At 42.2% G+C, this 27,597-nt stretch overlaps 1 protein-coding gene across 4 annotated transcripts in view; it reads left to right on the forward strand.

The window, feature by feature from the left end:
• The window catches only part of MTUS2 (microtubule associated scaffold protein 2), a 625,283-nt gene that overhangs the window by 410,474 nt on the left and 187,212 nt on the right, over positions 1 to 27,597 (forward strand). For all 4 annotated transcript variants that reach the window (XM_050766814.1, XM_050766813.1, XM_050766816.1 and 1 more), the window contains one exon: positions 17,671 to 17,832. In XM_050766814.1, coding sequence (XP_050622771.1) covers positions 17,671 to 17,832 — 162 coding nt within the window. The remainder of the gene's footprint in view (positions 1 to 17,670; positions 17,833 to 27,597) is intronic.

Below are 27,597 nucleotides of genomic sequence, written 5' to 3' on the forward strand. Positions count from 1 at the left end.
CACTCTTCTGTGCACCTGAAGGTTTAACACCATGTGGAATCTGCCAAGGCTTACAGCTTGCACCCTCTGAAGCAGCAGCCAGAGCTGTACCTGGGACGCTTTGAGCCAAGGTTGGAGCCACAGTGATTGGGATGCAGGGAGCAATATCCCAAGACTGCACAGGGTAGCAGGATCCTAGGCCTGGCCCACAAAACCATTCTTCCCTACTAGGCCTCTGGGCCTGTGATGGGAGGGCTGCCATGAAGGTCTCTGAAATGCATTTGAGGTCTTTTTCCCATTGCCTTGGTTATTAGCAAGTATTTATACAGATATCTCCCTTGTATTCATACAGATATCTCTAGCAAGTGGTTTTCCATAGTCTGATTGAATTCCTCTCTACTTTTTCTCTGCCACAGGACCAGGCTGCAGATTTTCCACTTTTATGCACTGCCTCCCTTTTAAATATGAGTTTCAACTTTAAGTCATTTAGTTGCTCCCACATCTGGGCATAGGCTGTTAGAAGCAGCCAGGCTACACCTTAGACACTTTGCTGTTGAGAAATTTCTTCTACCAAATACTATAAATCATCACTCATTAGTTCAAACTTCCACACATCCCTAGGGCATGAACGAATGCAGCCAAGTTCTTTATAAAGTTGTAACTTGGATGACCTTTGCTTCAGATTCCAATACGTTCCTCATTTCCATCTGGGACCTTGTCAGCCTAGATTTCACTGTCCATATCACCATCAGCATTTTGGGCACAGCTATTTAAATGGTCTTTAAGAAATTGCAAACTTTCCCTCATCTTCCAGTCTTCTTCTGAGCCTTCCAAACTCTTTTGACCTCTGCCTGTCAACCAGTTTCAAAGCTGCTTCCACATTTTCAGTATCTTTATAGCAATACCCCACTCCTCAATACCAGTTTTCCATATTAGGTTATTCTTGTATCACCATAAAGAAATACTGGAGACTGGGTAATTTATACATTTAGAAGAAGAGACTGAATTGGCTCATGGTTCTACAGGCTTTACAGGAAGCGTGGCACTGATGTCAGCCCAGCTTCTGCAGAGGCTTCAAGGAGCTTTCACTCATGGCAAAAGGCTAAGCGGGAGGAGGAACTTTACATGGCAAAAGCAGGAGCAAGGAGGGGGCCTGCCACAAACTTTTACAAAACCGGGTTTCATCAGAACTTATCACCAAGGAGATGGGCTAAGCCATTCATGAGGAATCCACTGCCATGATTCAGACACCTCCCACCAGGCCCACCTCCAACACTGGGGATTACATTTCAACATGAGATTTGGTGGGGACACACATCAAAACCAAATCAGCATCCCATGTGTTTCTCCCCTTTTCATTCGGACTTAGGGTGCTGAGTAAAGACAGATGGAAAAAGCATGGCCGTTCTCTAGGGTTGCCTCTTCAGAGCCCGACCACCGAGAGTGATCGTAATTATTGCCTTGGAAAGATATGAAGTCATAGGAGGACAAGTGGCAGGAAGAAAAGGGAAGTCAAAAGATGGATGGGCTGTGACTAAGGCTCCATGTTTTGCTAATGGGGGTGACATCAGTGGCAATTCCACTGAGTGCTGATACGTTCCAGCCAATATTCTAAGCACTTTACTCTACTGACTCTTTTCATACAACAATTCCAATAATTAGGTACCACTTTTACCACCATTTTAAGGATGAAGAAATGAAGCATAGAGAGATTAAGCAACTTGTCCAAAGTCAGACACAAGAGACAGAGCCGAGATCTGAACCCAAGCAGTCCTAACCACTTAACCATTAGCCTTTCAAACTTTGTCAAACCCAGAGATTAATGCTTATGATGAAGCTAAAGTAAAAACTGAATGATGACAGAGGAAAATTATTAGGTAAATGACACCCTCTCTTAGAAAAAGATTAGTGGTGCTTTGGCAGTAATTACCCTCCTCCCCAAATAAAACAACTAAATTTTGATAAGCTCTGATTTTTATCTTTCTGCATATTGTTTTCAAAAATTTTAGAAAATGATCACACTATATTATAGATGATTCCTAACTTTTAAACTATACATGGCCCACCTCGGTCATGCCCACTGTGACTGCACTCCCTAGAGCAGTTGCAAAAAGTGTGAAGCTTTTAGAGAGTCTGTGGGTTCAAGAATTGGGCAAAAGAAGTGGCTATGATAGGAAGCAGCGGCCCCATGGGACAGATTTGCAGCCAGTAATTTATTCGCTTGGGCAGCGGACATCTCAAGCACAGCCTTGTATGAAGTAAGTAGGACAGGAAGCCACGGGATGGAATCCTTACCTGCCTGGGGTTTGCACTGTGCCTTATGTGGTAGCGGGAAATGGGATGGGAAAGATTCAGATGCCAGAAAGAACAGTTTAGGTTTTATTTAGAAGACTACATTGAATGATCTGTGCTTCGGACAGAATGACAGGCACAGCGAGGAGGATGAACTGAATGAAAGCTCTGGGAAAAGAACAGCTGCTGCCATTGTCTCAGCAAGAGGCACCAAGGGCTAACCTGGTGCTCTTCACAGAAGCAGAGAGGGGATTTACATGTGAAGTCCATAAGGGAAACAAGCATACTGGCTTGCATTGGTATATACAAGGGAAAGATACGTTCAAGGATGATTCTGATGCTTTATTTCTAGGTTTCTATAACAATGATGTCAATAATAAATAAAGGAGGTGGGTGCAGCTGAGAGGAATGTTTGTTGTAAATGCCAACTCCTCCGAGAGGTACTTCCAACCACGCCACCCAAAGTGGGTTTCCCCTTGTCCACCCTTGAGTGCCTTTTCTAGTTCTGTCCCTTGTGTTTTTTCATAACAAATCACAGTGTGTGGTGATTTTGTCTGGACTTGTTTGTGGCCTGTCACCCCTGCTGCAATGTAAGTTATGTGAAGACAGGCCCACATTTTCCCTGTGTCCCCTGCCTAAGGCAGGGCCTGGCCCAGAGCTCTCAGCAGTTGTTTATTGAATAAATGCATGAATCGAATAAGTAAACATGTGGAGTTTGAAAGTTCACCAGGTTGTTCCAGCGGGCACATTACAATGTAGGACTGATTCCTTGAAGATGGGCTGGGATTCTCTACGACCCTGTGGGAATCACATGGGTTCATGGTTGATATCATGAGATCCAAGGGATGAAGCCCCCAAAGGAGAGGGCGTAGAAAAAAAAAAAAAAAAAAAAAAGAAAGTCTGTGGACCAGCAGGGAGGCCTACATCTGAGGATCGCAGGGAGAAAGGACATCCGGTGAATGAGAAAGAAAGAGTGGAGGGAGGCAGGAAGGGGACACTGAGTCAAAGGAAGTGGGGGTGCTCGGAAGCTTCTGGTGCTGCACACCAGCTGGGAAAATGAAAACAGGTGAAAGACTGTTGTATTTGGTAACTAAGAGATCATTTAGAATCCTAAGGAAAGTAATCTGAAGGTAGACATCAGCTTTTTAAAATATATTTTAGGTTCTGGGGTACATGCAGAACATGCAGGTTTGTTACATAGGTATACACATGTCATGGTGGTTTGCTGCACCCATCAACTCATCATCTACATTAGGTATTTCTCCTAATGTTCTCCCTCCCCCAGCCCCCCACCCGCCAACAGGCCCCGGTGGGTGATAGGCATCAGATTTAAGCAATGAATGAGTAGCAAGAATGAGGAAGGGACAATAAGCTCTTTGAAAGTTTTTATGAAATAGAAAAGAGAATTTTTTTTGACATGGACAGCATATTTGAGGAAGAGGCCTTTTGAGAAAATAGATAAAGGATGCTCAGCTCAGTTTTAGGAAGCAGTCAAGGGACAGGGAGTGACTGAGGGTCAAGCCAGGTCCCTCCAATGACTCCCATTTTACTCTGTGTGTGTGAAAGTCGAGTCTTGACGGTGCTGCTGAGTCCCTCCAAGTCTTCGTCATCACCATTCAGATCAAATCCTCTGCTTTCTCCTCCTCCTGTCTGTGGCAGCCATGCTCATCCCTTTGCTGGCCCTGCCCTCATTCTTCTCTTGTCTTCTCGTTCACCTCCTTCCAGTCTTATCTTTCCACAGCGCTCCATGGTGAGGCCTTCCCCAGGTCACAACCTCTACCCCACACTCTGCTCTGTTTTTTTTCATGGCATTTCACAATGTGTAGCATACTATGGAATTCTGTTCCATAATTATTCTATATCTTTCTTGGAGGCAGGGTCTCTCTCTCTGTTGTCCAGGATCCCAGGCAGCAGTCCAGTTATGCGATCATAGCTCACTGCAGCCTTAAACTCCTAGACTTCAGCAATCCTCCTACCTCAGCCTCCTGAATAGCTGGGGCTACAGGTACATCACCATGCCCAGCTTTTTACTTGTTTGTTTGTTTGTTTGTTTGTTTGTGTAGAGACATGGTCTCCCTATGTTGCCCAGGCTGGTCTCAAACTCCTGGCTTCAAGCAATCCTCCTGCCTTATCATCCTCTCTTTATGCTGTTTTATATTTATTGTGTATCCCCAACTACAAGAACATGAGCTCCAGAATTGGACAGGGGCAGAACAGTGTCTCAGGAACATGCTCAGTTACAAGTGTAATATAATAAAATTAACAAATATAGTCAGGTCAGAATTAAATTCATTCCCCAGTGCCCCTTTGTCTTTAGGTCAGATTCATAGTTTAGTCTCTTCCTGGAGAAGAATCTGCCTTTGCCTACTGGAGAGTGGATACAAGGCTGCTAATTTGTCTTAAGCCATCATCGCTCTTTCCTAAAACACAACTGAGACTGGAGGGATTGAGAATGTAAATCAGAGACAGCTTTATTGGTTTTACATTCCTCAAGTTTCAAAAAAATAAAGTAAAACTTAAAAAAATAGATAAGAAAATCATGAAAAGAAATAACAAAGGTCAGAAAATGATATGAAGCCAGAGTTAACATCAGCACATCCAAAATGAATACTACACCACAAAGATAACATTTAACACCTGTTAAATGACTCTTATTAAAAGGACAAAAGATAACGCATGTTGGCGAAAATGTGGAGAAATAGGAACCTTTGTATACTGTCAGTGAGAGCGTAAAATAGTGCCGCCATTATGGAAAACAGTTCGCTGGTTCCTTGAAAAATTAGTACTAGAACTACCATATGATCCAGCAATTCCAATTCTGGGTATATACTCAAAAGCATTGAAATCAAGGTCTCGAAGAGATATTTACACTCTTACGTTCATTGTGGCACTATTCACAATAGCCAAGATGTAGAAACGAATATCAACGGATGAATGGATTGTTTTTAAATGTGGTATCTACATAAAATGGAATACCATAGGGCCTTTGAAAAAGAAGAAAAATCTGCCATTTTTGACAACATAGATGAATTTTGAGGACGTTGTCCTAAGTGAAATAAGCCAGTCACAGAAGCACGGATACCGTGTGGTCTCAACTACGTGAGGTATCTAAAAAGGCCAAACTCATAGAAGCAGAGAGTGGAATGGTGGCTGCAAGGGGCTGCAGGGAGGGGAGGTGGGGGTGCTGCCATTCATTGGGTATACAGTTTCATGTATGCAGCATGAATACATTCTAGAGAGCTGCTGTACAGGTGTATGCCTAGAGTTAACAAAGCAGGCTTGCATACTTACCATTTAAGGGGGCAGATGTGTTATTAAGTGCTTTTACCACCGTTTTAAAATTGCATACCACAGGGACCTGCTAGAGACAGCCTAATCAAAGAGCAAAAAACCATGTGTTGAAAGATTCATGGTGCCCTTGAGGTAAAGCACCCCTCTCAGGAGGAGTCTGGCCCCAAAGGGAGGTCTCAGGCGCGGTGGACAGCATCCTCTGCCGCATGCCTGTCACAAAACGTGGAGCAAGCTTCTAGCACTACTTCTGAGAGCCAAGCGAGTCAGAGCCAAGCACCGTTCCGTGACGGCAAATCCCTAAGGGCTAGGCAGTTCAGCAGAGGGAAACTCTAGGAAAAGGGATGGAGGTGGAGAGGTACAAATTGGAACTCCCCCTCTTTGAGGTCTCCCCCTGGCATTCTCTGAGATTCTAGTTCTCTGATGTTTCATCTCTCCCTATGGGGAGGAACAGTGCGGACAGGCACGTGGGGCTGGTACCATGCCCCGAGCATGAGCACACGCTCCCTGTGTGTACGGAAGCCGATGCGGCTGGCCCTGTGAGCTCTCAGCAGCACAAGGCCCTTTCTGTCGAGCAGCTGCTGCTCCTTATCCTGCATCTGGTGGCATCTGATCGCTGGTGAAGCTGGCACGGCCCTCTGACAGGCACACAGCCACCTGAGCAGATGGCGGGCAGGCGAGCCGCATCAGGGAGCTGTGGCACACTCTCAGGGCAAGCCCGGGGATCTTCCTTGTTACCTGTCACCATCAGAGAGCATCTTCTCTGTCCCTTGTAAATGTTATTGACTTTACCCAACCAAGTTTGAGTTTCAGAGGCATTCTGCTATTGAAAGTAAAGTTAGAAATTTAAAGTTGGCCGGGCGTGGTGGCTCAAGCCTGTAATCCCAGCACTTGGGAGGCCGAGACGGGTGGATCACGAGGTCAGGAGATCGAGACCATCCTGGCTAACACGGTGAAACCCCGTCTCTCCTAAAAAATACAAAAAACTAGCCGGGTGAGTTGGCGGGCGCCTGTAGTCCCAGCTACTCGGGAGGCTGAGGCAGGAGAATGGCGTAAACCCGGGAGGCGGAGCTTGCAGTGAGCTGAGATCCGGTCACTGCACTCCAGCCTGGGCGACAGAGCGAGACTCTGTCTAAAAAAAAAAAAAAAAAAAAGAAATTTAAAGTTAAAGATACCCTCTTCTTTATTTCAAATTCTCCTGGGGCCTGCAACCTTAAGCATCCTTCTAGTCTGTGCCTTTAAAAATAGGACTGGAAATAAATCTCTGAAATGCATTCTGGCTTCCTGATCTCCTAGTAAAAGATTCCTCTTTTCTCGGTTTCTGCCAGCATCCACCGTTGGCAACTTGTATTTTCTGTCCCTGCAACAGCCTAACGTGTACTTTCTGTCCCTGCAACAGCTTCTGAGTGAAGGTTGATAAGTGAGAGGTTATGAGAAGAGTCTGCTACTATCTTCCTCTATCTGTCTGTCTTCCTGAATTTTCCATTTTTCCTCCCGAATTTTACTTTTCAATCAAACCAGACTCCTTGCCAATCATGCACTTCCCTAATGCTGGGTCTTTACTCATGCCATCCCTTCTCCTTCACAGATTTTCCCTGTCTTTACAGATCCAAGTCCCACCTGACTGTCAGAACCCACCTTGAGTGTCTCTGCTAGTACCTGCCCATATCCCCTTGGGCTGGGCTCTTCTTGTTCTTTCTTGGTACTGTTAAGATATGCTCACTTTCTTCCTGTTTATTGGAGTTTGTGTTTCTGTCTTATTCGTTTGCTGGACCAAGCAGCTCATGTGTTCATCAGTGATTTGCCAAGTGTGGGTTTATAACAATAACATCAGCCAGCATTTGCTCAATGCTAACTGACTGTATCTTGCCTGAATTTCTGCAAATGGACACAGTCATATGAAATATGAACTTCTGGGGATTATAGACCAGATCCCTCATCTCCTTATCCCTGAGGTTTAGCACAGTGCCTGAAACATCAAGGGTGACCAATCAATGTTTCATGGATAGATGATATAAGGATTTATATAAGTACCAAAGCTTGCTGTGAGGGTTTATTGTGCTTAAGCCATCTTTCTAAACTTCCCCCTCACTCTTAGTCTTAATGCTTCCTCTTTGAAAGAGATCCAGAATTTGAAACTTTTCATATCTAACTTTTTCTCTGTGGAATCTCAACTTTTCTTAGACAAATATTTCATTTTGAAAAAGAAATAAATAGTTTTGCTGCAATGACAAGATCTCAGGTTTACTTTAGGCCTTTAATGTGAGAAAGAAAATATACGCTTTGGTTAAAATATGCAGAATGGGGAAGTAAAACATTCAGTTGATACTTTAATAATTAAACTAAATATTATCACCCAGTGATAAATGCTGCTAAGTCAGTGAAATATGCATCAATTAGCTAATCATGCAGCCAGAGCATTATACAATTTGATTGCCTGGGATTGTTAAAAAAAAAAAAAAAAAAGTCAGTGAAGAGAGTAATTTATTGATTATAATATTGATATTCAAAGTCAGTGAAAGTTGTTTCTTAGAGTTTGGCTATGATGCCATCTTCTTCTTAACGACTGTTTTGCTTTTCTTCTACAGCCTTCCTCTTCCTTAAGAACCTCATTTTGGTCTGGTTAGTGTTTATACCCTGTTGCCATTATTTCTTTTGAGAGTTTAGGCTGAGTTCCTGGTATTCTCAATAAATGAAGTAGTGAAAAGTGCACCGAATATGGGTCAGAAATCCTAAATTCTCACTCAAACTTCAGTCACAATCAATTATCGTTTTGAGGCGGTTGAATAGGAATCACTCATTACTTTGTAGGGGGATGTCAAGTGACCTATAAATCTACCTTCCTCCTCCCAGTCCCAAAAATTTTACAAGAGACTTTTCTTCCCTTAGCACAGGCTTCTCTGGCCTGAATTTGCATGTGTCTTCCTTTTTCAGCAGCTGTCCTAGTTTCTTTGTGCTGCTATAACAAAATACCATAGACTGGGTAATTAATACAGAACAGAAACTTACTTTCTCACAGTTCTGGAGACTGTGAAGTCCAAGATCAAGGGACTGGCAAGTTTGGTTGGCTAGTGAGGGCTACACCCTCCGAGGGGAAGAACTTCGTGTCCTCATATGGCAGAATTAATGTGGAAGCAGGGAGGAAGGGCCAGGTGCCAAATACGATGTGAAGCCTCTTTGATAAGGGCCTTAATACCGTTCATGAGGGAAAGGCCCTCATAGCCCAATCATCTTTAAGCCCCCATCTCTTAATACCATCACACTGGCAAGCAACATCTGAATGTTGGAGGAGACATGTTCAAACCATAACAGTAATGTAGGACCAGAGCAGCTCAGACTTACACCTAATTCTGCAGCAGTGTAAGAGAAAAGTGAAGGGGTTTAAGGAGGAGCTGAGTATCACCCTCCTTACATAGGAGCTTGGACATTTTGCTTTAATGCATGGGATGCAATAGTAGGTTTGAGGAATGCTTTTTTTTTAGTATTATGTAAGAATATATTATCAGAAGACAGAAGAACTCTTTGACAGATTGGTTGGAATTCACTGTAGTCACAATTCAGGGATAGGGGACAGAGAATAGGAATAAAAACATCACCAGAAAAGAGCATTAGGAGTCTCTCAGGGGAGAGGTGAAGAGCTGAATCACAATTTAAGGAACTTGTTACAGCCGGGGGATCTAGAGGAAAAATCCTTTGAGACTTTTTTTTTTTCTTTTTTGAGACATAATTCAAGTACCATAAAATTTATCTGTTTAAAGTATATAAGTTAGTGGTTTTCAGTATATTCACAAGGTTATGCAATACCATCCCTATTTAATTCCAGAACATAATTAATCACCCCAGAAGGAAACCCTATATCAATTAGCAGTCACTCCATTTCCCTCCAACCCCTGAAAGCCACTGATCAACTTTCTGTCTCTCTGTCTATTCTGGACATTTCATAGAAATGTAATTACATAATATTTGTCCTTTTGTGAATGTTTTTAGGATTCATGCATGTTATATGGCATATATCATCACTTCATTTCTTCTTATGGCTGAATAATGTTCCATGGTATGGATATACCATATTTAGGGTATTCATTCATCAGTTGATGGGGAGCCATTTGGGTAGTTTTCACTTTTTGACTTGTGAATAATGTTGCTGTGAACATTCATGTACAAGCTCTTATGTGAACATATGTTTTCAGTTTTCTTGGGCATATACTTAGGAGCAGAACTGCTAAATCACATGGTAACTCTGTGGTTTTGTTTGTTTGTTTTGTTTTTATTTGTTTGTTTGTTTTGGAGATGGAGTCTCGCTCTGTCACCCAGGTTGGAGTGCAGTGGCGTGGTCTCGGCTCACTGCCAGCTCCACCTCCCAAGTTCATGCCATTCTTCTGCCTCAGCCTCCTAGGTAGCTGAGACTACAGGTGCCTACCACCAAGCCTGGCTAATTTTTTGTATTTTTAGTAGAGATGGGTTTTCAGAGTGTTAGTCAAGATGGTCTCGATCTCCTGACCCTGTGATCCACCCACCTCCGCCTCCCAAAGTGCTGAGATTACAGGTGTGAGCCACTGTGCCCAGCCAACTCTATGTTTAACATATTGAGAAACTACCAACCTTTTTTCCAAAGCAGCTGCACCATTTTATACTCCCACAGCAATGTATGAAGATTTCAGTTTCTCCACATCCCCATCAATACTTTTTGTTGTCTGTATTTTAATTATAGCTATTCTACTGGGTTTGAAGTGGTATCTCATTGTAGTTTTGATCTGCATTTCCCTAATGACAAGTGCATACCTTTTCATGTACTTATTTCACATTTTATAGATCTTCTTTGGAGAAATGTCTATTTAGATCCCTTTCTCATTTTTAATTGGGTTATTTGGCTTTTTATTGAATTTATAGAAATTCTTTTTGTTTTTGAGACGGGGTCTCACTTTACCACCCAGGCTGGAGTGCAGTGGCGTGATCACAACTCACTGCACCCTTGACCTCCTGGACTCCAGAGATTGTCCAACTCCAAGTAGCTGGGACTATAGTTGTTTACCACTATGCCCCAGCTAATTTTTTTTTTTTTTTTTTTTTGTAGAGACAGGGTCTCACTATGTTGCCCAGGCTAGTCTCAAACTCTGGCCTCAAGCAATCCTCTGCCTTGGACTCCCAAAGTGCTATGATTACAGGTGTGAGCCATCATGCTCAGCTGATAAAAATTCTTTATATATTTTGTAAACTAGACCCTTATCAGATATGACTTGCAAATATTTTCCCCAATTCTGTGAATTCTTTTGACTTTTTAAATAGTGTCCTCTGAAGTACAAATTTTTTATTTGATTGCAGTCCATTCACTTCTTTTTTTTGTTTTATAGATTTAGAAACTCTTTTTTAATATATTTTTAATTTTTGTGGATACATAGTATGTGTATTTATGGGTTACATGAGCTATTTTGATACAGGCATGCAATGCATAATAATCAAATCAGGTAAATGGGGTATCCATTACCTCGGACATTTATTCTTTGTGTTGTAAACAATCCAGTTATACTCTTTTAGTTATTTTTAAATGTATAGTCACCCTGTTATATACTAGATCTTATTTATTCTATTTTTTGTACCCATTAACCATCCCTACTACCTCTGCTCCCACGCACCACTACCCTTCCAGCTTCTAATAACCATTCTTCTACTCTTATCTGTATGTGTTTAGTTGTTTTAATTTTTAGCTCCCATAGATAAGTGAGAACATGGGAAATTTGTCTTTCTGTGTCTGGTTTACTTCACTTAATATAATGACCTCCAGCTTCATCCCTGTTGTTGCAAATGACAGGGCTCCCCATTCTTTTTTATGGCTGAATAGTTCTCCATTGTATAGATGTACCATATTTTCTTTATCCCTTCACCTACTGATAAACACTTAGGTTGCTTCCAAATTTTGGCAGTTGTGAGTAGTGCTGCAACAAGCATGGGATGCAGAGATCTCTTCAATACACTGATTTCTTTTCTTTTGGGTATGTACTTAGGAGTGGGATATATGTCTTCTTTTCAACTTGTTAGAGCTTTAGATGTCACATTCTAAGAAACCATTGCCTAATCCAAGATCATTCACATTTACACCTATGTGTTCTCCTAAGAGTTTTATATTTTTAGCTCTTACATTTAGATCTAAGATCTATTTTGAATCAGTTTTTGCTAATTTAAAACAAATTATGGTGTGAGGTAGGAGTTCAAGTCCATGAGATTTTGATTGATGCAATTGATCAGCTCAGGGTGTCTACACACTGTGAGGAATGAACTGTAGGAACTATCCCTGGAGGGAGAATAAGAAGATCGCCTTCCCCACGGATTTGATGCTGAAAAGAGCATGTTTGTCCTAAGAGTTTAATGAGAAAATTATAGAGAGATTTGGTTTATGTATTGAACTGGACCCAGCTGGATTCTGTAATCATGTGGAATATATAACCTCGCAATTTTTCAGTTTTTTTTATATATATATTTATATATATATATATATAAAGGTGTATATATATATATACACACACCTTTTATTTTACTCTAATGAAGGAGATCTTACCTTCCAAATGGTAAGTTGATGATGTGATGATTCAGATATCTACAGAAGATGATCTCTGTTCAGCAGTGAAGCAAGAGGCTATAGTCCTTTAGTTTCCATGAGCAGTGGAATACCTTCATCCTTCGGGGAAAACGGTATGATGGAAGCAGAGAGTCCCACTGGCATGGGCACAGGAAGGGAATTAAGGAGAATGAGCTGGCCACCAATCAGCTCAATATTTAAGAATAGTATAGGAGGCTGGGCACGGTGGCTCACGCCTGTAATCCAAGCACTTTGGGAGGCCGAGGCGGGTGGATCACCTGAGGTCAGGAGTTCAAGACCAGCCTGGCCAACATGGTGAAACCTCATCTCTACTAAAAATACAAAAATTAGCCAGGCCATGGTGGTGGGTGCCTGTAGTCCCAGCTACTCGGGAGGGTGAGGCAGGAAAATCACTGGAACCTAGGAGGTAGAGGTTGCAGTGAGCCAAGACTGTGCCACTGCACTCCAGCCTGGTGGACAGAGGGAGACTCTGTCTCAAAATAAGTAAATAAATAAATAAATAAATAAGAAAAAAAAGAGAATAGTATAAGGAAATTCTTTCAATGACATATGATTGTTTACTGGAAATGCCTTTTCTGTCTACTTCATACCCTTTAACTGACAGTTATTAACCTCTGTTCTGTATGGTGTCTTACATTTCTGCATGTCTTCTAAACAGAGCCCACCCACTAACTTCTGACAACCCCACTCACTAAATGCCAGCATTGCCTCAGTCCAAATTATCCTCATAAATGTTGATCCCCAGTGGAGTAGTGCTGCCCCTCTTTGGAGCCGCTTGTTTTGATGTTTATTTTTTCATGATACTAAGCCTTCTTTGTATCTCTATCATGTAACATGGTTCTAGGGTATAATTATTACTCAGCATGTTTGCTGATTTTATGTCTGTGCTTGCTCTTCTTTCAGTTAAGTTGCAGTTGGGAAAAGAAGACTTAATTGTGTCCATTGAAAGTGTTGACATTTTTCATGGAACTTAACAAGCTGATTCTGGAACTTATATGCAAAACTAAAGGGCCAAAGATGGTTAAGACAGTTTTTAAAGTCAAAGTTCAAGGTTGTGATATTTGTCTTATACAGGTTTAGTATACCAGGACTGATCTTACATTGTAGTGAATAAATGCGGTATAGTATTGGCACAGTGATAGACAAATAGACCGATGAAATGGAACAGAGAACTCAGAAATAGAGCCTCACATGGCATACAGTGAATATTTGTTCATCACATCACTCCCTTTTCCCCTGGACATAAACTAAACTACATTTCCCAGCCTCCCTTGCTGGCTCTTGTGACTGAGTTCCAGCCAGTAGACTGAAGGCAGAAGTGATACACGCCACTTCCAGGCATGGCCCATGAAATCTTCCTGTGAACAGTTCATTTTCCTCTGTCTACCAGCTGAATGTTAAGTTCTCAAGAGATCCAGAGTAGGGCAAAAGCTCAAGATGAAGAAAGCTTTGTTCCCTGAATTCTCCCAAGGAGAGCATGCAAGGCAGCCCATCTAGAGCACCTGCAAAAGATGATTCATGATCACAAATTAAACTTTTGCTATGTTAAGTACTGAAATTGTGGGACTGTTTGTGGGTCTGCCCCAGTAAATCATGTTTGGATGGAAACTTGTCATGTAACAGCTGGCTCAGCAGATAATGCAAGGAAGTTAGACTACTTAATATAAAGGCCTGGGACAGCGGGCTGCTATGTAGAAAATAACACCAACAAATTCAGTCTCTTCCCCATGTACCATTCTAGGTGGATTGATACTGTAAATGTGAAAATAGAACTTTAAAACTTTTCAAACAGCACGTAGGAGAACATCTTTATGATTTCAGGAGAGAGACTGAAAGTCTAAGACAAGCAAAGTACAAATCAGGAGAGAAAGACTGATGAAAATCAATTGCATTAAAATGAGAAAGTTCTGAATAAAGGCACCATAAGTGTGAAGACAAGCCAAAGACTGGGAGAGTATTTGAAATATATCAATATCCAATATACTGATACCCAATATAGAATCCAATAAAGGTTGTGTCCAGACTATTTAAAGAAGTAAGGCTAACCACCTCAATTATGGGCAAAAGTTATGAATGGGCATCTTACGGAAGGGAAAAACTTGAGTAGTCAATAACTATGTGAAAAAAATCTCGAATCTCGCCACCTGTCAGAAACGTGTAAATTAAAACCAGTTAATAAAATTAAACCAGTTGCCAAAATTAAAATCCAGTGATGCTACATTTACTACCTCTGGTTAATGTGAATTGCAACAAGCAATTTGGAAAGCAATTTTGAATATCCAGGAAACTTGAGCAAACTTCCCTATATCCCAGCAGTTTTTCACTGTCAATGGAATTCATGATGTTTCATATTTCCTAAGCTTGATGGTCAATAGTGTTATTATCCTCACCTTTTTCTACGTCTGAAATCGTTTATCATCTATTTTTAAGACAATCATATTCTCTTCTCTTTAGTCTTTCATACTACAGGTATTATCAGATTTACCTCAATCCTTTTCTTTCTTCTCATGTCGAGCAGCCCATCTCATATTAATCGTTGAATACTTTCCAAATAGTTTTCCCATGAAAAACTGATTTGTTGTAATGACTTAGCCCTAGAACTTAGAATTAGTGTGTACATTAATAACTAACACATAGAGCATACTATATATCAGATACTAAGTATTTTTTCATAGCTACTCTTACATTAACTTTAAAAAAACTGTCCTGCCATTAGCTTCTTTAATTCTCACAACAACTCTGTGAGGTAGATTATCATTATCCCTGCTTATGAATGAAGAAACTGTGGTGCAAGAGAGGCGATAGGTAGAGGAGGTGGTATTCAAACCCTAGCCATCTCGCTCCCAGATCTGCACCACGAACCACCTTGCTGATGTTTCTGCTGTGCTATGGTCAAGTGGAAGGGTAGGTAGATTTCCTGGGTTGTTCAGGCTGGAGTCGGTTCAGATTGGTTGGGAATGAAAAGACTGAATTAGCCACGTGAACCATTTCCACTGGCTGAATTCTCCAGAACATTTTTCTGGCTCACAGAAGCAGTTTATTTCCAGTTGTTTTCTTCCTCTTACCAGGCAATGGTTTAATGTTGTCAGCATTATTGTGAAGTACTTGGAGGATTTATAGAATTCAACAGCCATTTCCAAATTCAGAGTACTTTTCCTTTACTGAATAATGCATCTTTAATTACCAGCCAACTTAAGCCGGTTTTCAAAGAGTGGAACTGTTTATTGCCAGCTGTCTCCCACAATAATAGATAAGAATCGTGTTTTATATTATTTTATTTTTTGGTAATTCAAGCCCTCCCTCAGAGGGAAGTACATAGTTCCCTGATACTTGTACTTCAAACAGATGAATTACTTCCCAGCCTGGAGAGCAGCCAAATCTCTAAATTGACGTGTTCACAGAATAATAAATTTCATGTAAGAGAATGATGCCAGATGCAAGAGGATTTGATACAAGTGCATTTGAACTCTACAGACGATACAAAATATTTCTCTTCTTAAGAAATTTTCAGGCCGGGCGCGGTGGCTCACGCCTGTAATCCCAGTGCTTTGGGAGGCTGAGGCGGGCGGATCACAAGGTCAGGAGATCGAGACCACGGTGAAACCCCGTCTCTACTAAAAATACAAAAAATTAGCCGGGTGCGGTTGTGGGCGCCTGTAGTCCCAGCTACTCGGGAGGCTGAGGCAGGAGAATGGCGTGAACCCGGGAGGCGGACTCCAAAAAACAAAAAGAAATTTTCATAAATTGTTAAATAAAAGACTCTGTGAGAGGTTCTGGGCTCAATTCAGCTTCTGCTACACATTTCAGTGAACAGATTATTCTGGCAGTATGTCAGCAGGAGGCTAGACATTAGATAATTACTCGTGAAATATTTCTAATGGTTGAGCCATGTCCCATGTGAAATATCATTCAACCCCTGAGAGATTCCCTGAGTTCTAGCACTGGACTGGTGCATCCACTGGATAATTCAGAAGCTGAGGCTCACTGTTTTTGCACATTCATGGTGTTGCTTTTCCTGGCTAGGTTTGCATCAAACACACTTTTTATCTGCATTATTTTTTATCTGACACCCAGGATACAGTGCAGATCCTTTCAATGGAGTTTCAATGCATTTGTTTTCTTTGCATAGGTTAAATACATTCTCTTAGTCCTATGTAGAACTATTTTAAAAACCTTGCACAACACCTTAAAAGAACTATAGGGCATAGGTCTTGTTTTAAGAAATAGTACATTCTTTGATTTCTTCCTAAATATGCTTTTCTTTAGAAACAACAGAAATCTCCACAATTTTAAACAGAATTTCAGGTGTTAAGAGGGAGAAAAGCAACACTCTTTTACTCTAAATGGTTGAATAAAATGCCTGGATGTTATAAACACTAAAGCCATTTTAATAATGTTATCTTTTTTATGGAGGCCTTATCTAAATAGAATGTTTAGACTAACCTTTGAAAAGGATGAAAACAAAAAATTTAATCCTTTGCTAAAATGTCGTATACTTCTTCCAGCTGTCATGGCTTACTTTTCATGGTAGATAGTCATATTCCTACCACTGGACTGTTTTATTCCAAACAAGCGGTAATCTCTGTGCATTCAGGCTCTCTAAATTAATAGATTAGCTTCACAGCTGTACTCAGAAGTCTATTAGAAAGAGTTACCCTTTAACAGAGAATAGATAGTGATGTCATTGTCTTTAAGAGATTGAAAATGTATTAACCACAAGGTTTAGAAAGATATAGAAGAAAAGTTTAAGCCAAACAACTTTGCATATTTAAATTTGACACAAACACAGTCCCAGTATGCCATATCCTCGGAGTCTCAGAGCAGTGGATTATAAAGAGGCTCTTTCTAAATTGACTAGTAAACTGCAATTATCAATAAATGTCTTCTACCTTGGAAGTACTAGGCTCTAATTCAGGGTCCTCCCAGTTTGGTGAGGCCTCCGCTTTTCAAACAGAAAGCTTGCTTGAGTTTCAGAGAGATTCTCTGTCCCCACGCTCCCTACCCGTCTACCTTCATCCCAAGCCTCCTCTTCTGGGGGTCAAATGAGCGGGGTTTCAGGAGCTCTGAATAAAATTCCTGGGCTCATGGTACCGTGTATATTCCTCTACTCACTTCTCCTGCGTCACTCACTCTGTATTTCAAAAATGAAAGGCTCTTCATTCTCTGAGTTATCAAATAAGTGTTTATTATATACACATACATTTACACATAAGCGAACTCTGCGTGTGTGTGTGTGTGTCTGTCTGTGTGTGCGCGTGCGTGCATGCAGGCTGCTCCTCGCTTTTGTGGAGCCCCTTTTGGTGCACGGGATTTGTGTGACAGATATTTATGCAGTGACTAAAGGGAGTTCTTCTCCACATAGGGTTCCAGAAAAATACTTTTCAAGGTCACTCACTAAGAATCAGGTCAAGTTCTAAAGCAGATGACGGCAGTAGGATTGGTTGGCAAGTGCAAATGGTGAGGGCTCCATCCATTTTTCATGAAGTTATAATTAACACGCTGTCTGCCTCCCACAGGTGCAACCTTTGGGAATGAAGAACAGCCGGTTCTGAAGGCATCTCTGCCTTCTAAGGACACACCCAAGGGGGCCGGCCGGGTGGCCCCTCCAGCATCCTCCAGTGTGGCAGCACCCCGCAGGAGTTTACTTCCAGCGCCAAAATCCACTTCCACACCTGCTGGTAAGACTTTGTGCCTTGGAGAGGCTCCCTGATGGCGTGCCCTTTCTGCATTAATAAAAAGTCTTTTGAAAGCCCCTGTGTACATCAGTTATTTAGAAGGGATGATTGGTGAAATGATAGTTCATAATATCACTGCTTTAAGGCACTTTCGTATATTCATGTTTAAATTCTCATAACTGCCTCTCACTCTTCCCATGACTGGTAACCCTTTGAATCACACAGTTTCCGTTTCAGAAAGCAAGAACCAACTATTTTAAGCAAATTGGCATTTGGCTCAGGGAAGTGGGTGCTCACAATATCCTGCAAGGACTGTAGGAGCAAGCTCCAGGCTGCGCCTCCAGGAACGAGCCCCACAGCCCCGAGAGAAGCGCTGTCTCTGCAACGGTCCGGGAGCTCCATGCCTCTGCTGGCTCTAGGCTCACATCTCCAAAGCTAGGATCCAGGGATGGATCCACGGCTCCCATGGTAGGGTTGGCTCGAGACTGGACTGCAGGGTTCAGTCCAGCAAAACTGATCCCTGTGCCCCACCTGTGCATACCCACAAAGTTAGTGACTGGACCTGCAGAATTCAGCTGATTCAAAGGTGTAACTAGCACAGGTGCTTGTCAGCAGAAAGTGCCCAGGCAGCACCAGTGTGGCCCCTGCTGTGCTTCTCCTCCCATCCCTCCCACAAGTGCATCTCTTTGCCTGCAAGGATGTTTGTGTATCTTGTTCCTAGCTTTTCTTTTTCTGCACTATAGAAGGCAAATTTATCAGGATGGTAGAATGAATGTTGAGCCCTAATTCACCATAGATGGCTCATCCATATCAGTGTTTATTCCTCTGTATTTTTCCTATGCTTGTATCAAGGTATCATCATATCAATGTATATACATATGTAAACGTATGAGTTTTATAGGTATTTTTAAATGAGACTGCATTATATCAATTTTTCTACATGTTGCTTTCCTTACTCAGTATAGGTCACAGAAATACCCTTGGCCATGGTCGGGCTCATTCTTTTCAATGGCTGCATGCTGTGGATATGCCATGGTGTATTCAATCATTCCTTCACTAGTTGGCGTTCATTTTGCAACCAGTATTTGCTACAACAAACAATGCTGCAATAAACAGCCTTGAGTGGGTGGCGTTGTTTCTGTGGGATCAGTTCCCTGGAGTGGTATTGCTTTGTTTGATGCATTAATAGATATGGATAGATTGCCTTTCAGAGAGGCTCCACCCATATCCCTGCTAGGAAGAGGTGTTATCCCTTTCTAGAATTTTGGTCCCCTTGATGGGAGTCAAGTATTATCGCAAAGTTATTTTACTTTGCATCTCCCTGACCACTAGACTAACTGGAACCTCTTGCTCTAGCAGCACCTTGCAGTTCCTTTTGTTAAGACTTAAATTGGCTCATTTAGTTTTGTTCTTCCTGGGGGGAAGGTAAGCTTCTGGGGGTGGTAACTGTGTCTGTTTTAACACAGCATCCTCATTGCCTGCCACAGTGACTGACTCACAGCAGGTGTTTAACATCTATGTGTTAATTATTGAATCAACAAATGAATGAATGGATATCACATGGCATTTGAATCTTTCAGCTACAATTTATTAACAGTTTGGCCTTGGTTTAATTATAAAATAATTAGACAACCCTATGGTAAGTTAAAACACTGTGGTTGAATCAACCCTATAGCCCAGTGTTTCTCAAGCTTTAGTGTATCCGTGTCACCTGCGGGGCTTGTAAAAACACAGATTACTGGGCCCTATCCCCAGGGTTATTGGTTCAGTAGGTTTGGTTTGGGGCTTGAGAATTTGCATTTCTAACAAATTCCCAGGCGGTGCCCGTAGACTAGGAATTACACTTTGTGAGCCACTTGTAGAAAAATGGGTTAGGAATTTGAAAAGACACTTCTTAGAAAAAGATAGGCAAAGGGCTGTTAGCCATATGAAGGGATAATAATCGGCCTCACTGATAAGAAAAATGCAAAGTGAAACTACAATAGATTCCAACGCCCTACCAATTATACTGGCAAAAATCCAGAAGTTTGACAACATATTCTATTTGTGAGGCTGCAAGCAAACAGGCATTCTCATACATTTTTTGGTGGGAATATAAAATGGTACAACTAGGAAGAGGAGTTTGGCAGTATCTAACAAAATCATACATGCATTTATTCTTTGACATAATAGTCTCACCCCGAGCAGTCTTTCCCAAAGGTAGACTGACAAGAATACAGTGCATGGAGTGATTCACTGCAGCACTCTTTGAAGTAGAAAAAGACTGAAAACAACTCAAATGTCCGTTAATAGGGGGCTTCCTGAACAGATTGTGGTATATCCACAGGATGCAGTACTAAGTAGCTGTTATATGAGTGGGGAAATAGCTCTATGTATTAACATTACTAGAAAGTGATTTCCAGGAGGTCATTGAGCAATAAAAGATGGAGAAAAAAATGTGGTAGACTATGTTTTATCTAAACAATAGGAAAATGTTATATATGAACTTATATTAAGAAAAAACAATAGAAGCATAAGCTAAGATTAAAAAAAAAAAAGGTGGCCTTCAGGGTAAAAGAAGGAATAGAAGGAGAGAATAGAGATAAAGCCTAATGATACATTTTGAGTGCACCTTGTTTTGTAGATTTGAAATTACATAGATATTTAACACAATTATACGCTAAATGTTAAAAGGTAATATCTAAAACTCAAACATGAAATTAAACAAATGGAAGTAATCGCATAGCCCATTGATGGCATAACCACACAGAGAAGTACATTCTCAATGGTATATACCTCAGATTTAGAAATAATTGCAATGAAAATCTGAACTTATTGGTGGTAGTGTGAGTATCGTGATTCTGCATCTGCTGTTATTCTGAATGTGTGTATTATGGGATAAATGTGATGGGGTATTATACGATAAAGTCAGAACTCATCTGAAATTTATCTTTAAAACAATATTCTCAGCTCTGTCCACTGGAAAGTAGTGAGTGGTGACTAAACCAGTCATAATGAGCGCCCCTGGAGCCCAGGTTGTGATGACTAAATGGACTTCCCAGTAGAGGGAGACAGGGATCCTTGAAGAAACAGATGTTTCAGGTCTAGGACAGGAAATGCAGATCCTAGAACATCTTGCCATACTAGCTGGCTAAGGAGAATATAAAAACTGAGGATTCTGTTGAAAGGACTTAAGGGTCAACCTGAATAAGCTCCTGCTAGTAAAAAAGAAAAAACAGAAGAAAAACTGAAAAAGACTTTGAATATCAATAAGATTAGTATTTACAATGGATTAATACCCATCCATGGGGGCATATGATAAAAGCAAAACCAAAAAAAACCCTCCAAAACTAGTCACATTGGAGATGCTAGGAAATGACCTCATTATTTTAAAATCTGGTAAATAAAGGAAAAGAAAAGCCTTTTAGTAATTTCTCCTACTCAGTCTGTCTCAAGATAACCAAATAGCTGGTGAGGGGGAAATTTCTCTTTATAAAAGTATTGCAGCTGATACAAAACACATGATTACACAGCCCTGTTTGCTGCTTCTGATGAATGAGTTGATAAAAGCAATGCTCATCAGTATGAGGAATCACCAGACATTACGAAGTATCCTGATGGAAATATATACAAATTACCTGGGAATTAGTCTTAGGGGGAGAAATGGATTTGGTGCAGCCTCTGGAGTTAACCACTGGTTTACTAGGAATACAAAGGAATGCAGAGAAGCACGTTGAAAACACCAGGGGGACTGAATCAGCAAACCTAGACTCTGGGAAGCTCTTGAACCCAGGAGGCAGAGGTACTCAGCAAGAGCAACAACAACACAAAGTGTGACAAATAAAAACCAAACATCTTTGGGGAAAACCAAGAAGGCGTGGGAACCTGTAGATTACAAAGAATTGTAAACGTATCAACGAATTGCAGTATGGAACTAATTTTAGATCCTAATTCAAACAAACATTTGAACAAAAATTTGAAATTCCAACAGAAATTCAAAGAATCTTCTGAAGATGTTGGGAAAATGTGAACACTGGCTATGTGGTGACATTAAGGAATTATTGTTAATTGTTTTTAGACAAGTCTCTCTCTGTTGCCCAGGCTGGAGTGCAGTGGCACACTCTTGGCTCGCTGCAGTCTCCACCTTCTGCATTCAAGCGATTCTCCTGCCTTAGTCTCCCAAGTAGCTGGAATTACAGGTGTGTGTCACCAGGCCTGGCTAATTTTTGTATTCTTAGTAGAGATAGGGTTTCACCACGTTGGCCAGGCTGGTCTCAAACTTCTGACCTCAGGTGATTTGCCCACCTCAGCTTCCCAAAGTACTGGGATTACAGGCGTGAGCCACCGCACCCGAATTATTGTTAATATTTTGAGTTTGATGATATATTTGTGGCTATGTTTTTAAAAAAGGTCATGTTTTAGAAATTCACATATGTGAAATGCTATCTGATATTTCCTTCAAAATAACCTAGGATGGTGGTGAGCAGAGTCTATGATATAAAAGATGAAACAAAACTGGCCACACGTTGCTCATTGTTGAAGCCAGGTAATGGAATACAGTAAGTTAACTCGACTGGTCTCTCTACTTTAGTGTCTGCTTAAAGAATTATATAATAGCATGGTAAAATGTGTGGAGAGAATGGCTGTTTTCATGGAAGTGAAGTTAAATGGAAATAAGGTATTTCAGATGTTGAAAAGAGGAAAGGCAGGTAGTGGGATCGTAAGTTTCATTACTTTTCCAAGTGTTTCTGCTTCAAAGGGGATTTCTGAAAGCCATGCACTATCTATCTATCTATCTATCTATCTGTCTATCTATCTATCATCTATCTAATTTATTTGAGACAGAGTCTGGCTTTGTCACCCAGGCTGGAGTGCAGTGACATGATCTCAGCTCACTGCAACCTCCGCCTCCTGGGTTCAAGAGATTCTCCTGCATCAGCCTCCTGAGTAGCTGGTATTACAGGCACCCGCCATCACGCCCGGTTAATTTTTGTGTTTTCAGTAGAGACGGGGTTTCACCATGTTGGCCAGGCTGGTCTCGAACTCCTGATCTCAGGTGATCTGCCTGCCTTGGCCTCCCAAAGTGCTGGGATTACAGGTATGAGCCACCAAGCCATGCACTCTTGATAACAGTTTTCTTCCACTTTGTATTACTTTGTAAAACACTAATATATAGAATCTAATTTGGTTCTCACGAAGACCCTAAGAGGTAGGCAAGGAAATGATTACAGAAACAGAAAGTGAGACTCAGGTGAAACGAGTTGTCCAAGGTCACACAGTGGCATCCAGAAACAAATGGATGTGGTATATGTTCCCTGTCCTTTTCTTATAATAATAGCATAAATATCCGGCTAAGGACTCTCAGAATTCCATCTGTGGGCTGCAGTTTGTCCATTACCAACAGATTGCATGTGTGTGAACGGGGGATGGTGTTAAGCAGGGCGATGCCCAGGGCTTTGTGCTTCAGGCCCGGCTCTCTTTGAGATTACCGGGTTAGGAGTTCCAGTGGGGATGCCTTAACCTCTGTATGGTCCTTCCCTACTCTCGCTTGTGGCGGAGCACACACCACATTATTTGCGTTTTCCATAAAATAATGCATTTTTAAGAAGTGTGCTGCTTTCCTTAAAAGCTGGCATCACTCTGTGTGTGTGTGTGTGTGTGTGCATGCGTGTGTGTGTGTGTGCGCATGCGCATGTAAACATTCACCCAGCCCTCCCTCGCTGAACACATGTGTGTTATTTTCTCCAGAGGCAAAATTTTAAGTCTGTAAACATGCTTGTCCCTTCTTATGATGAGCTTTCCCTTTCTTTGTTGAAAACTCAAACACTCTTTCAAGCTGCCCTACAGGCATCTGATATTTGCTAGACTTGCTGTCCTAGGTATAAACTTTTATGAGTGTGATAATGGCTTTTTCTTCCTGTTTCAGACTAAAGCACATTGAATAGTTGTTCCACATTTCCCAATTCAGTGATGAGGTGACCGGGTATTATGCTGCGGGATAGGATGTTCTGAGATGTGCAGATGAGTGAGATACGATTCCTGTCCCCACAGGGTTCACAGGCTGATGGCGGAGAAGCACAAAGAAACAAGTATTAAAACGTTGAGCAATGTTTTAATGAGCTGTTGTACAGCCTGACACGTGTCAGGCCTGGTCAGGGGGCTGCAGGCTCCCTCACTTACACAACTGAATGGCTTAGTGACTAGACTGAAGGCAAAAGGAGGACAAGTGTAGAGGAAAGACAGTAAATTTAGCTTCAGATGAGATGAGTTTGAGGTGCCTGGGAAACCTCCATCTAGCAGTGTCCAGTAGACAGTGGAATAAGCCAAGAGCTCTAAGGGAAGTTTTGAGTTGGAGATTTCCATGTGGAATTCATGGGGTCATCATCATGGCTCTGGGAATGGAGGCAATGGGGATGTGAGTTTGCTGGGGAGGACATGGAAAGGGCAAAGGTAACTGGGATTGCCACCTTGCTAATACCAAAATGGAAGCAGCAGATGAAGAAGGCTCATCTGGAGAAAGAAGAGCTTTCAGAGCACAGAGAGGGGCAGCAGCTGAGGAAATGGAAGCCGTGAGCTCAGACTGTTCTTTGAGGACTGGAAAGGGAAAGGAAGGAGAATAGGGTGGTAGCTTAAAGGGGAAGTGGGCAAAGGAAATTCTTGCTTTTTAGAATGAGTGACACTTGCCTCTGTGTATAGAAATGTCAAGAAAAGGAGGGAGTGGAGGTGGGAAAAGTAAAGAAGTCCTGCAGCCAGGCCTATTAGGTGGCAGGGGTGGCACTAGGGCAGGAAGCCACGGCCTGCAGCATGGGATGAGAGGGCTGACATTGGAAAGGAGCTGTACCACCTTGGCTTTGTCTAAGGCTGGAGGCTCCACTTGACTTGGGAGATGGATTCTGGGGGTTTTGACAAAATGGTTAACTCGCATTCTGCCCCTCCACTACCTACTGAGTCCCTAGTGAGAACGTCAGAACAGCAGGGCACTCCCCAGATGCCTGTCCATCATCACAGAGTAACACCTACACCTGGTCTCAGCATTCCACCTGCTGCCTTTGAAGCAGACTCGGAGACTGCAGAACAGCCACATCCACTCTTTGTCCCAGGGGTGGTTTTGCACCACTACTTTTTCTGGATTGACTTTGCTTATGCAAAAACAAATCCAGCTGGGTTTTAAAAACCTTTATAAAAAATAAATACATGTTCTCCTATTTTTATATAACAAATTGAAATACCCCTTTTTCCTACCATGTAACTGTAGAAGATTTTGGTTCAGGAGCGCTGATGCTCATCAGAGCTCCAGGACTAAGCAGTAATTGAAGCATGTGGTATAAACTGCTTTAGCTTTTACAGATATGTGACTAAACAGCCTTATATCTGTAAAAACAGCAAAGCTCAAGTATGGACTAATGGATGGGATGGTAAAGATGCTTCACTCCTGCAAAGAGGCTGGATCCAGCTCTGCCTGTCTCAGCCACCGGACTCGAGACAAATCAACATTAAGGAGTCTTTCCGTATTTCTCAGTCAGTTAAAACATGTGTGGGGATAATAGTTCCTACTCCATGGGATTGTTCTGAGAATTAACATAAATGAAAGGACATAGAACAAAGTTGGCATTTCTTTTTTCTTTTTTTTTTCTTTTTGAGACGGAGTCTTGCTCCGTTGCCCAGCCTGGAGTTCAGTGGTGTGATCTCGGCTCACTGCAACCTCTGCCTCCCGAGTTCAAGTGATTCTCCTGCCTCAGCCTCCTGAGTGGCTGGGATTACAGGCACTCACCACTGCACCCACGTATTTTTTTTTTATTTTTAGTAGAGACAGGGTTTCACCATCTTGGCCGGGCTGGTCTTGAACTCCTGACCTCGTGATCCACCCACCTCGGCCTCCCAAAGTGCTGGGATTACAGGCGTGAGCCATCGCGCCTGGCCCAAAGTAGGCATTTCATAAAGGCTATTTGAGTTTTAGAGGGTTAACTGAAATGTGAAGAAATTTTAGAGGGTACAGACCCCTTCCAGTCTCTCATAGGCAGAAGAGGTGTTTTAATGAAACCTACCATGTACTCTCCAGAATTGGTATTTATTGATGTTTTTGCTTTACCCCACCTCCACAGCCCGCATTCTGCTCTGCCCATGATCAAAATTTCTTTTTCCCCTGAATTTCCCCCTCAGAAACCTGCATTCACTAGTGCAGAGGCAAACCCTGTTGCAATAAAGAATTTACCTGTGGTTCCACATACCTTCAATAAAGATGCCTGTACAATTCCAAAGTTAGGGGAGAAAAAGTGCAAAGTGAAAAGCCCCTGTAATACTTTCGGCGCCTTTCTCTAAGTGATTATTTTTCCTGCCTTTGTCCAGAAACCCGTAATATTTACTTACCGGTTAAAAGGTAGCTCTTTCCTAGGTCATGTTCCCTTTAAGTTGGGAGTTCCCTGAAAACAGGCTGCATCTTGCTTTCCCTTTCCTGTAAGTGCCTCTGCTAGGAACATCTCTGACACACATTCCCTCCCCCACAACCTGTTCCCTCTTCCTCTCCTTACTCTGGTGACACCTGTCTCTCCTTCAGGTCTTGACCTAAATGTTGCCTGTTCAGGGCTCTTCCCCTCGTAGCTCTGCTGACGAGTTTAGTTGTCTAATGATGTCTGAGATTGGCTAACGTCTCTCTGCCCTGTATGTGCAATCGTGGCTGGTGTACTCATCCCCAAATCCTTAGCACAAATGTATATAAAGGCATAAAACTTTGTATACATTTTTGCATCATTGACTCAGTGGGGAGGTACTAGGGTTTGCCCAGCACAAAGCAGGCTCTCAACAAATACCTGCCGAATGAATGAAAGTTGCGATTTCCCTAGTGATTTGAGAGCGCTTGCCACAATGAGTACTCAGAAAGTCCCTGTGTCTTGTGGCACATGGTCACGTAATGAAGCAACAAGACAAACCAGACATTTAAGATAAGTGAGAGACGTGCCCTTTGCCCTTCTGTTAGTATGGGCTCCAGCAGGTACCCCGAGAACGTACCGGTTCCTAGTCTCTTGTGGAACTGTTCGGAGAAGGTTGCTTCTTAGACACTGATAGCAAATCACAGAGCCCGCCTGGTAGAGGCAGCTCACAGCCGCCCCCAGCGCACCTCTCTCCTAGTTTCCTCTCTCCACTGTTGTTAACCCTGTGGTCTTCTCCTCCAGGGCCCACAGTGAGGGGCAGCCCCAGCCACTGGAGAGCCAGTGAGACACGCCGTGGACAGTTCCTGAGTCTTGGCCCAAATCTACCGAGAAACTAATTTCAATGGTGTTTTAAGCCTCCGTTTTTTATTTTCAAAAGGCATAAAACTTTGTAGACATTTTTGCATCATTGACTCAGCGGGGAGGTACTAGGGTGTTTTAGAACAAAGATTTGTTTACACAGCAGAGAACCCCGTGCCAACCACTGGGCAGACCCTCCGCTGTGGCTCCCTGGGAACATCGCAGGCGTCCAGCAACCCCTGGCGGCTCTGCCTTTTCCAGCCTTTGAGCTGAGCTCACAGGCGATCACCTGCATCAGCCGGCTGGTCCTGCTGACCTCATGAGATGGTTGAGGTCATAGGGCTCACTGGTTTAGAATATGTCGTGTCCTTCTTCTTTCATTATCAGGAGACTAAGATCCATGAGGAAGAGGCCTTCATTTTGTTTCCCAGCTCAGATGGGAGGCCACACATACTGCCTAAAAACCCAGAGCAAATGGAATTGAGTTGTCAAGGCAGGACGTAGTTGGGAAAACAAAGCAGAAACTCATTTTAAATGTGACCGGGACTTTCTCTTCTCAGTT

Source organism: Macaca thibetana, chromosome 17 (assembly GCF_024542745.1).
Source record: "Macaca thibetana thibetana isolate TM-01 chromosome 17, ASM2454274v1, whole genome shotgun sequence".
Taxonomy (NCBI): Eukaryota; Metazoa; Chordata; class Mammalia; order Primates; family Cercopithecidae; genus Macaca; species Macaca thibetana.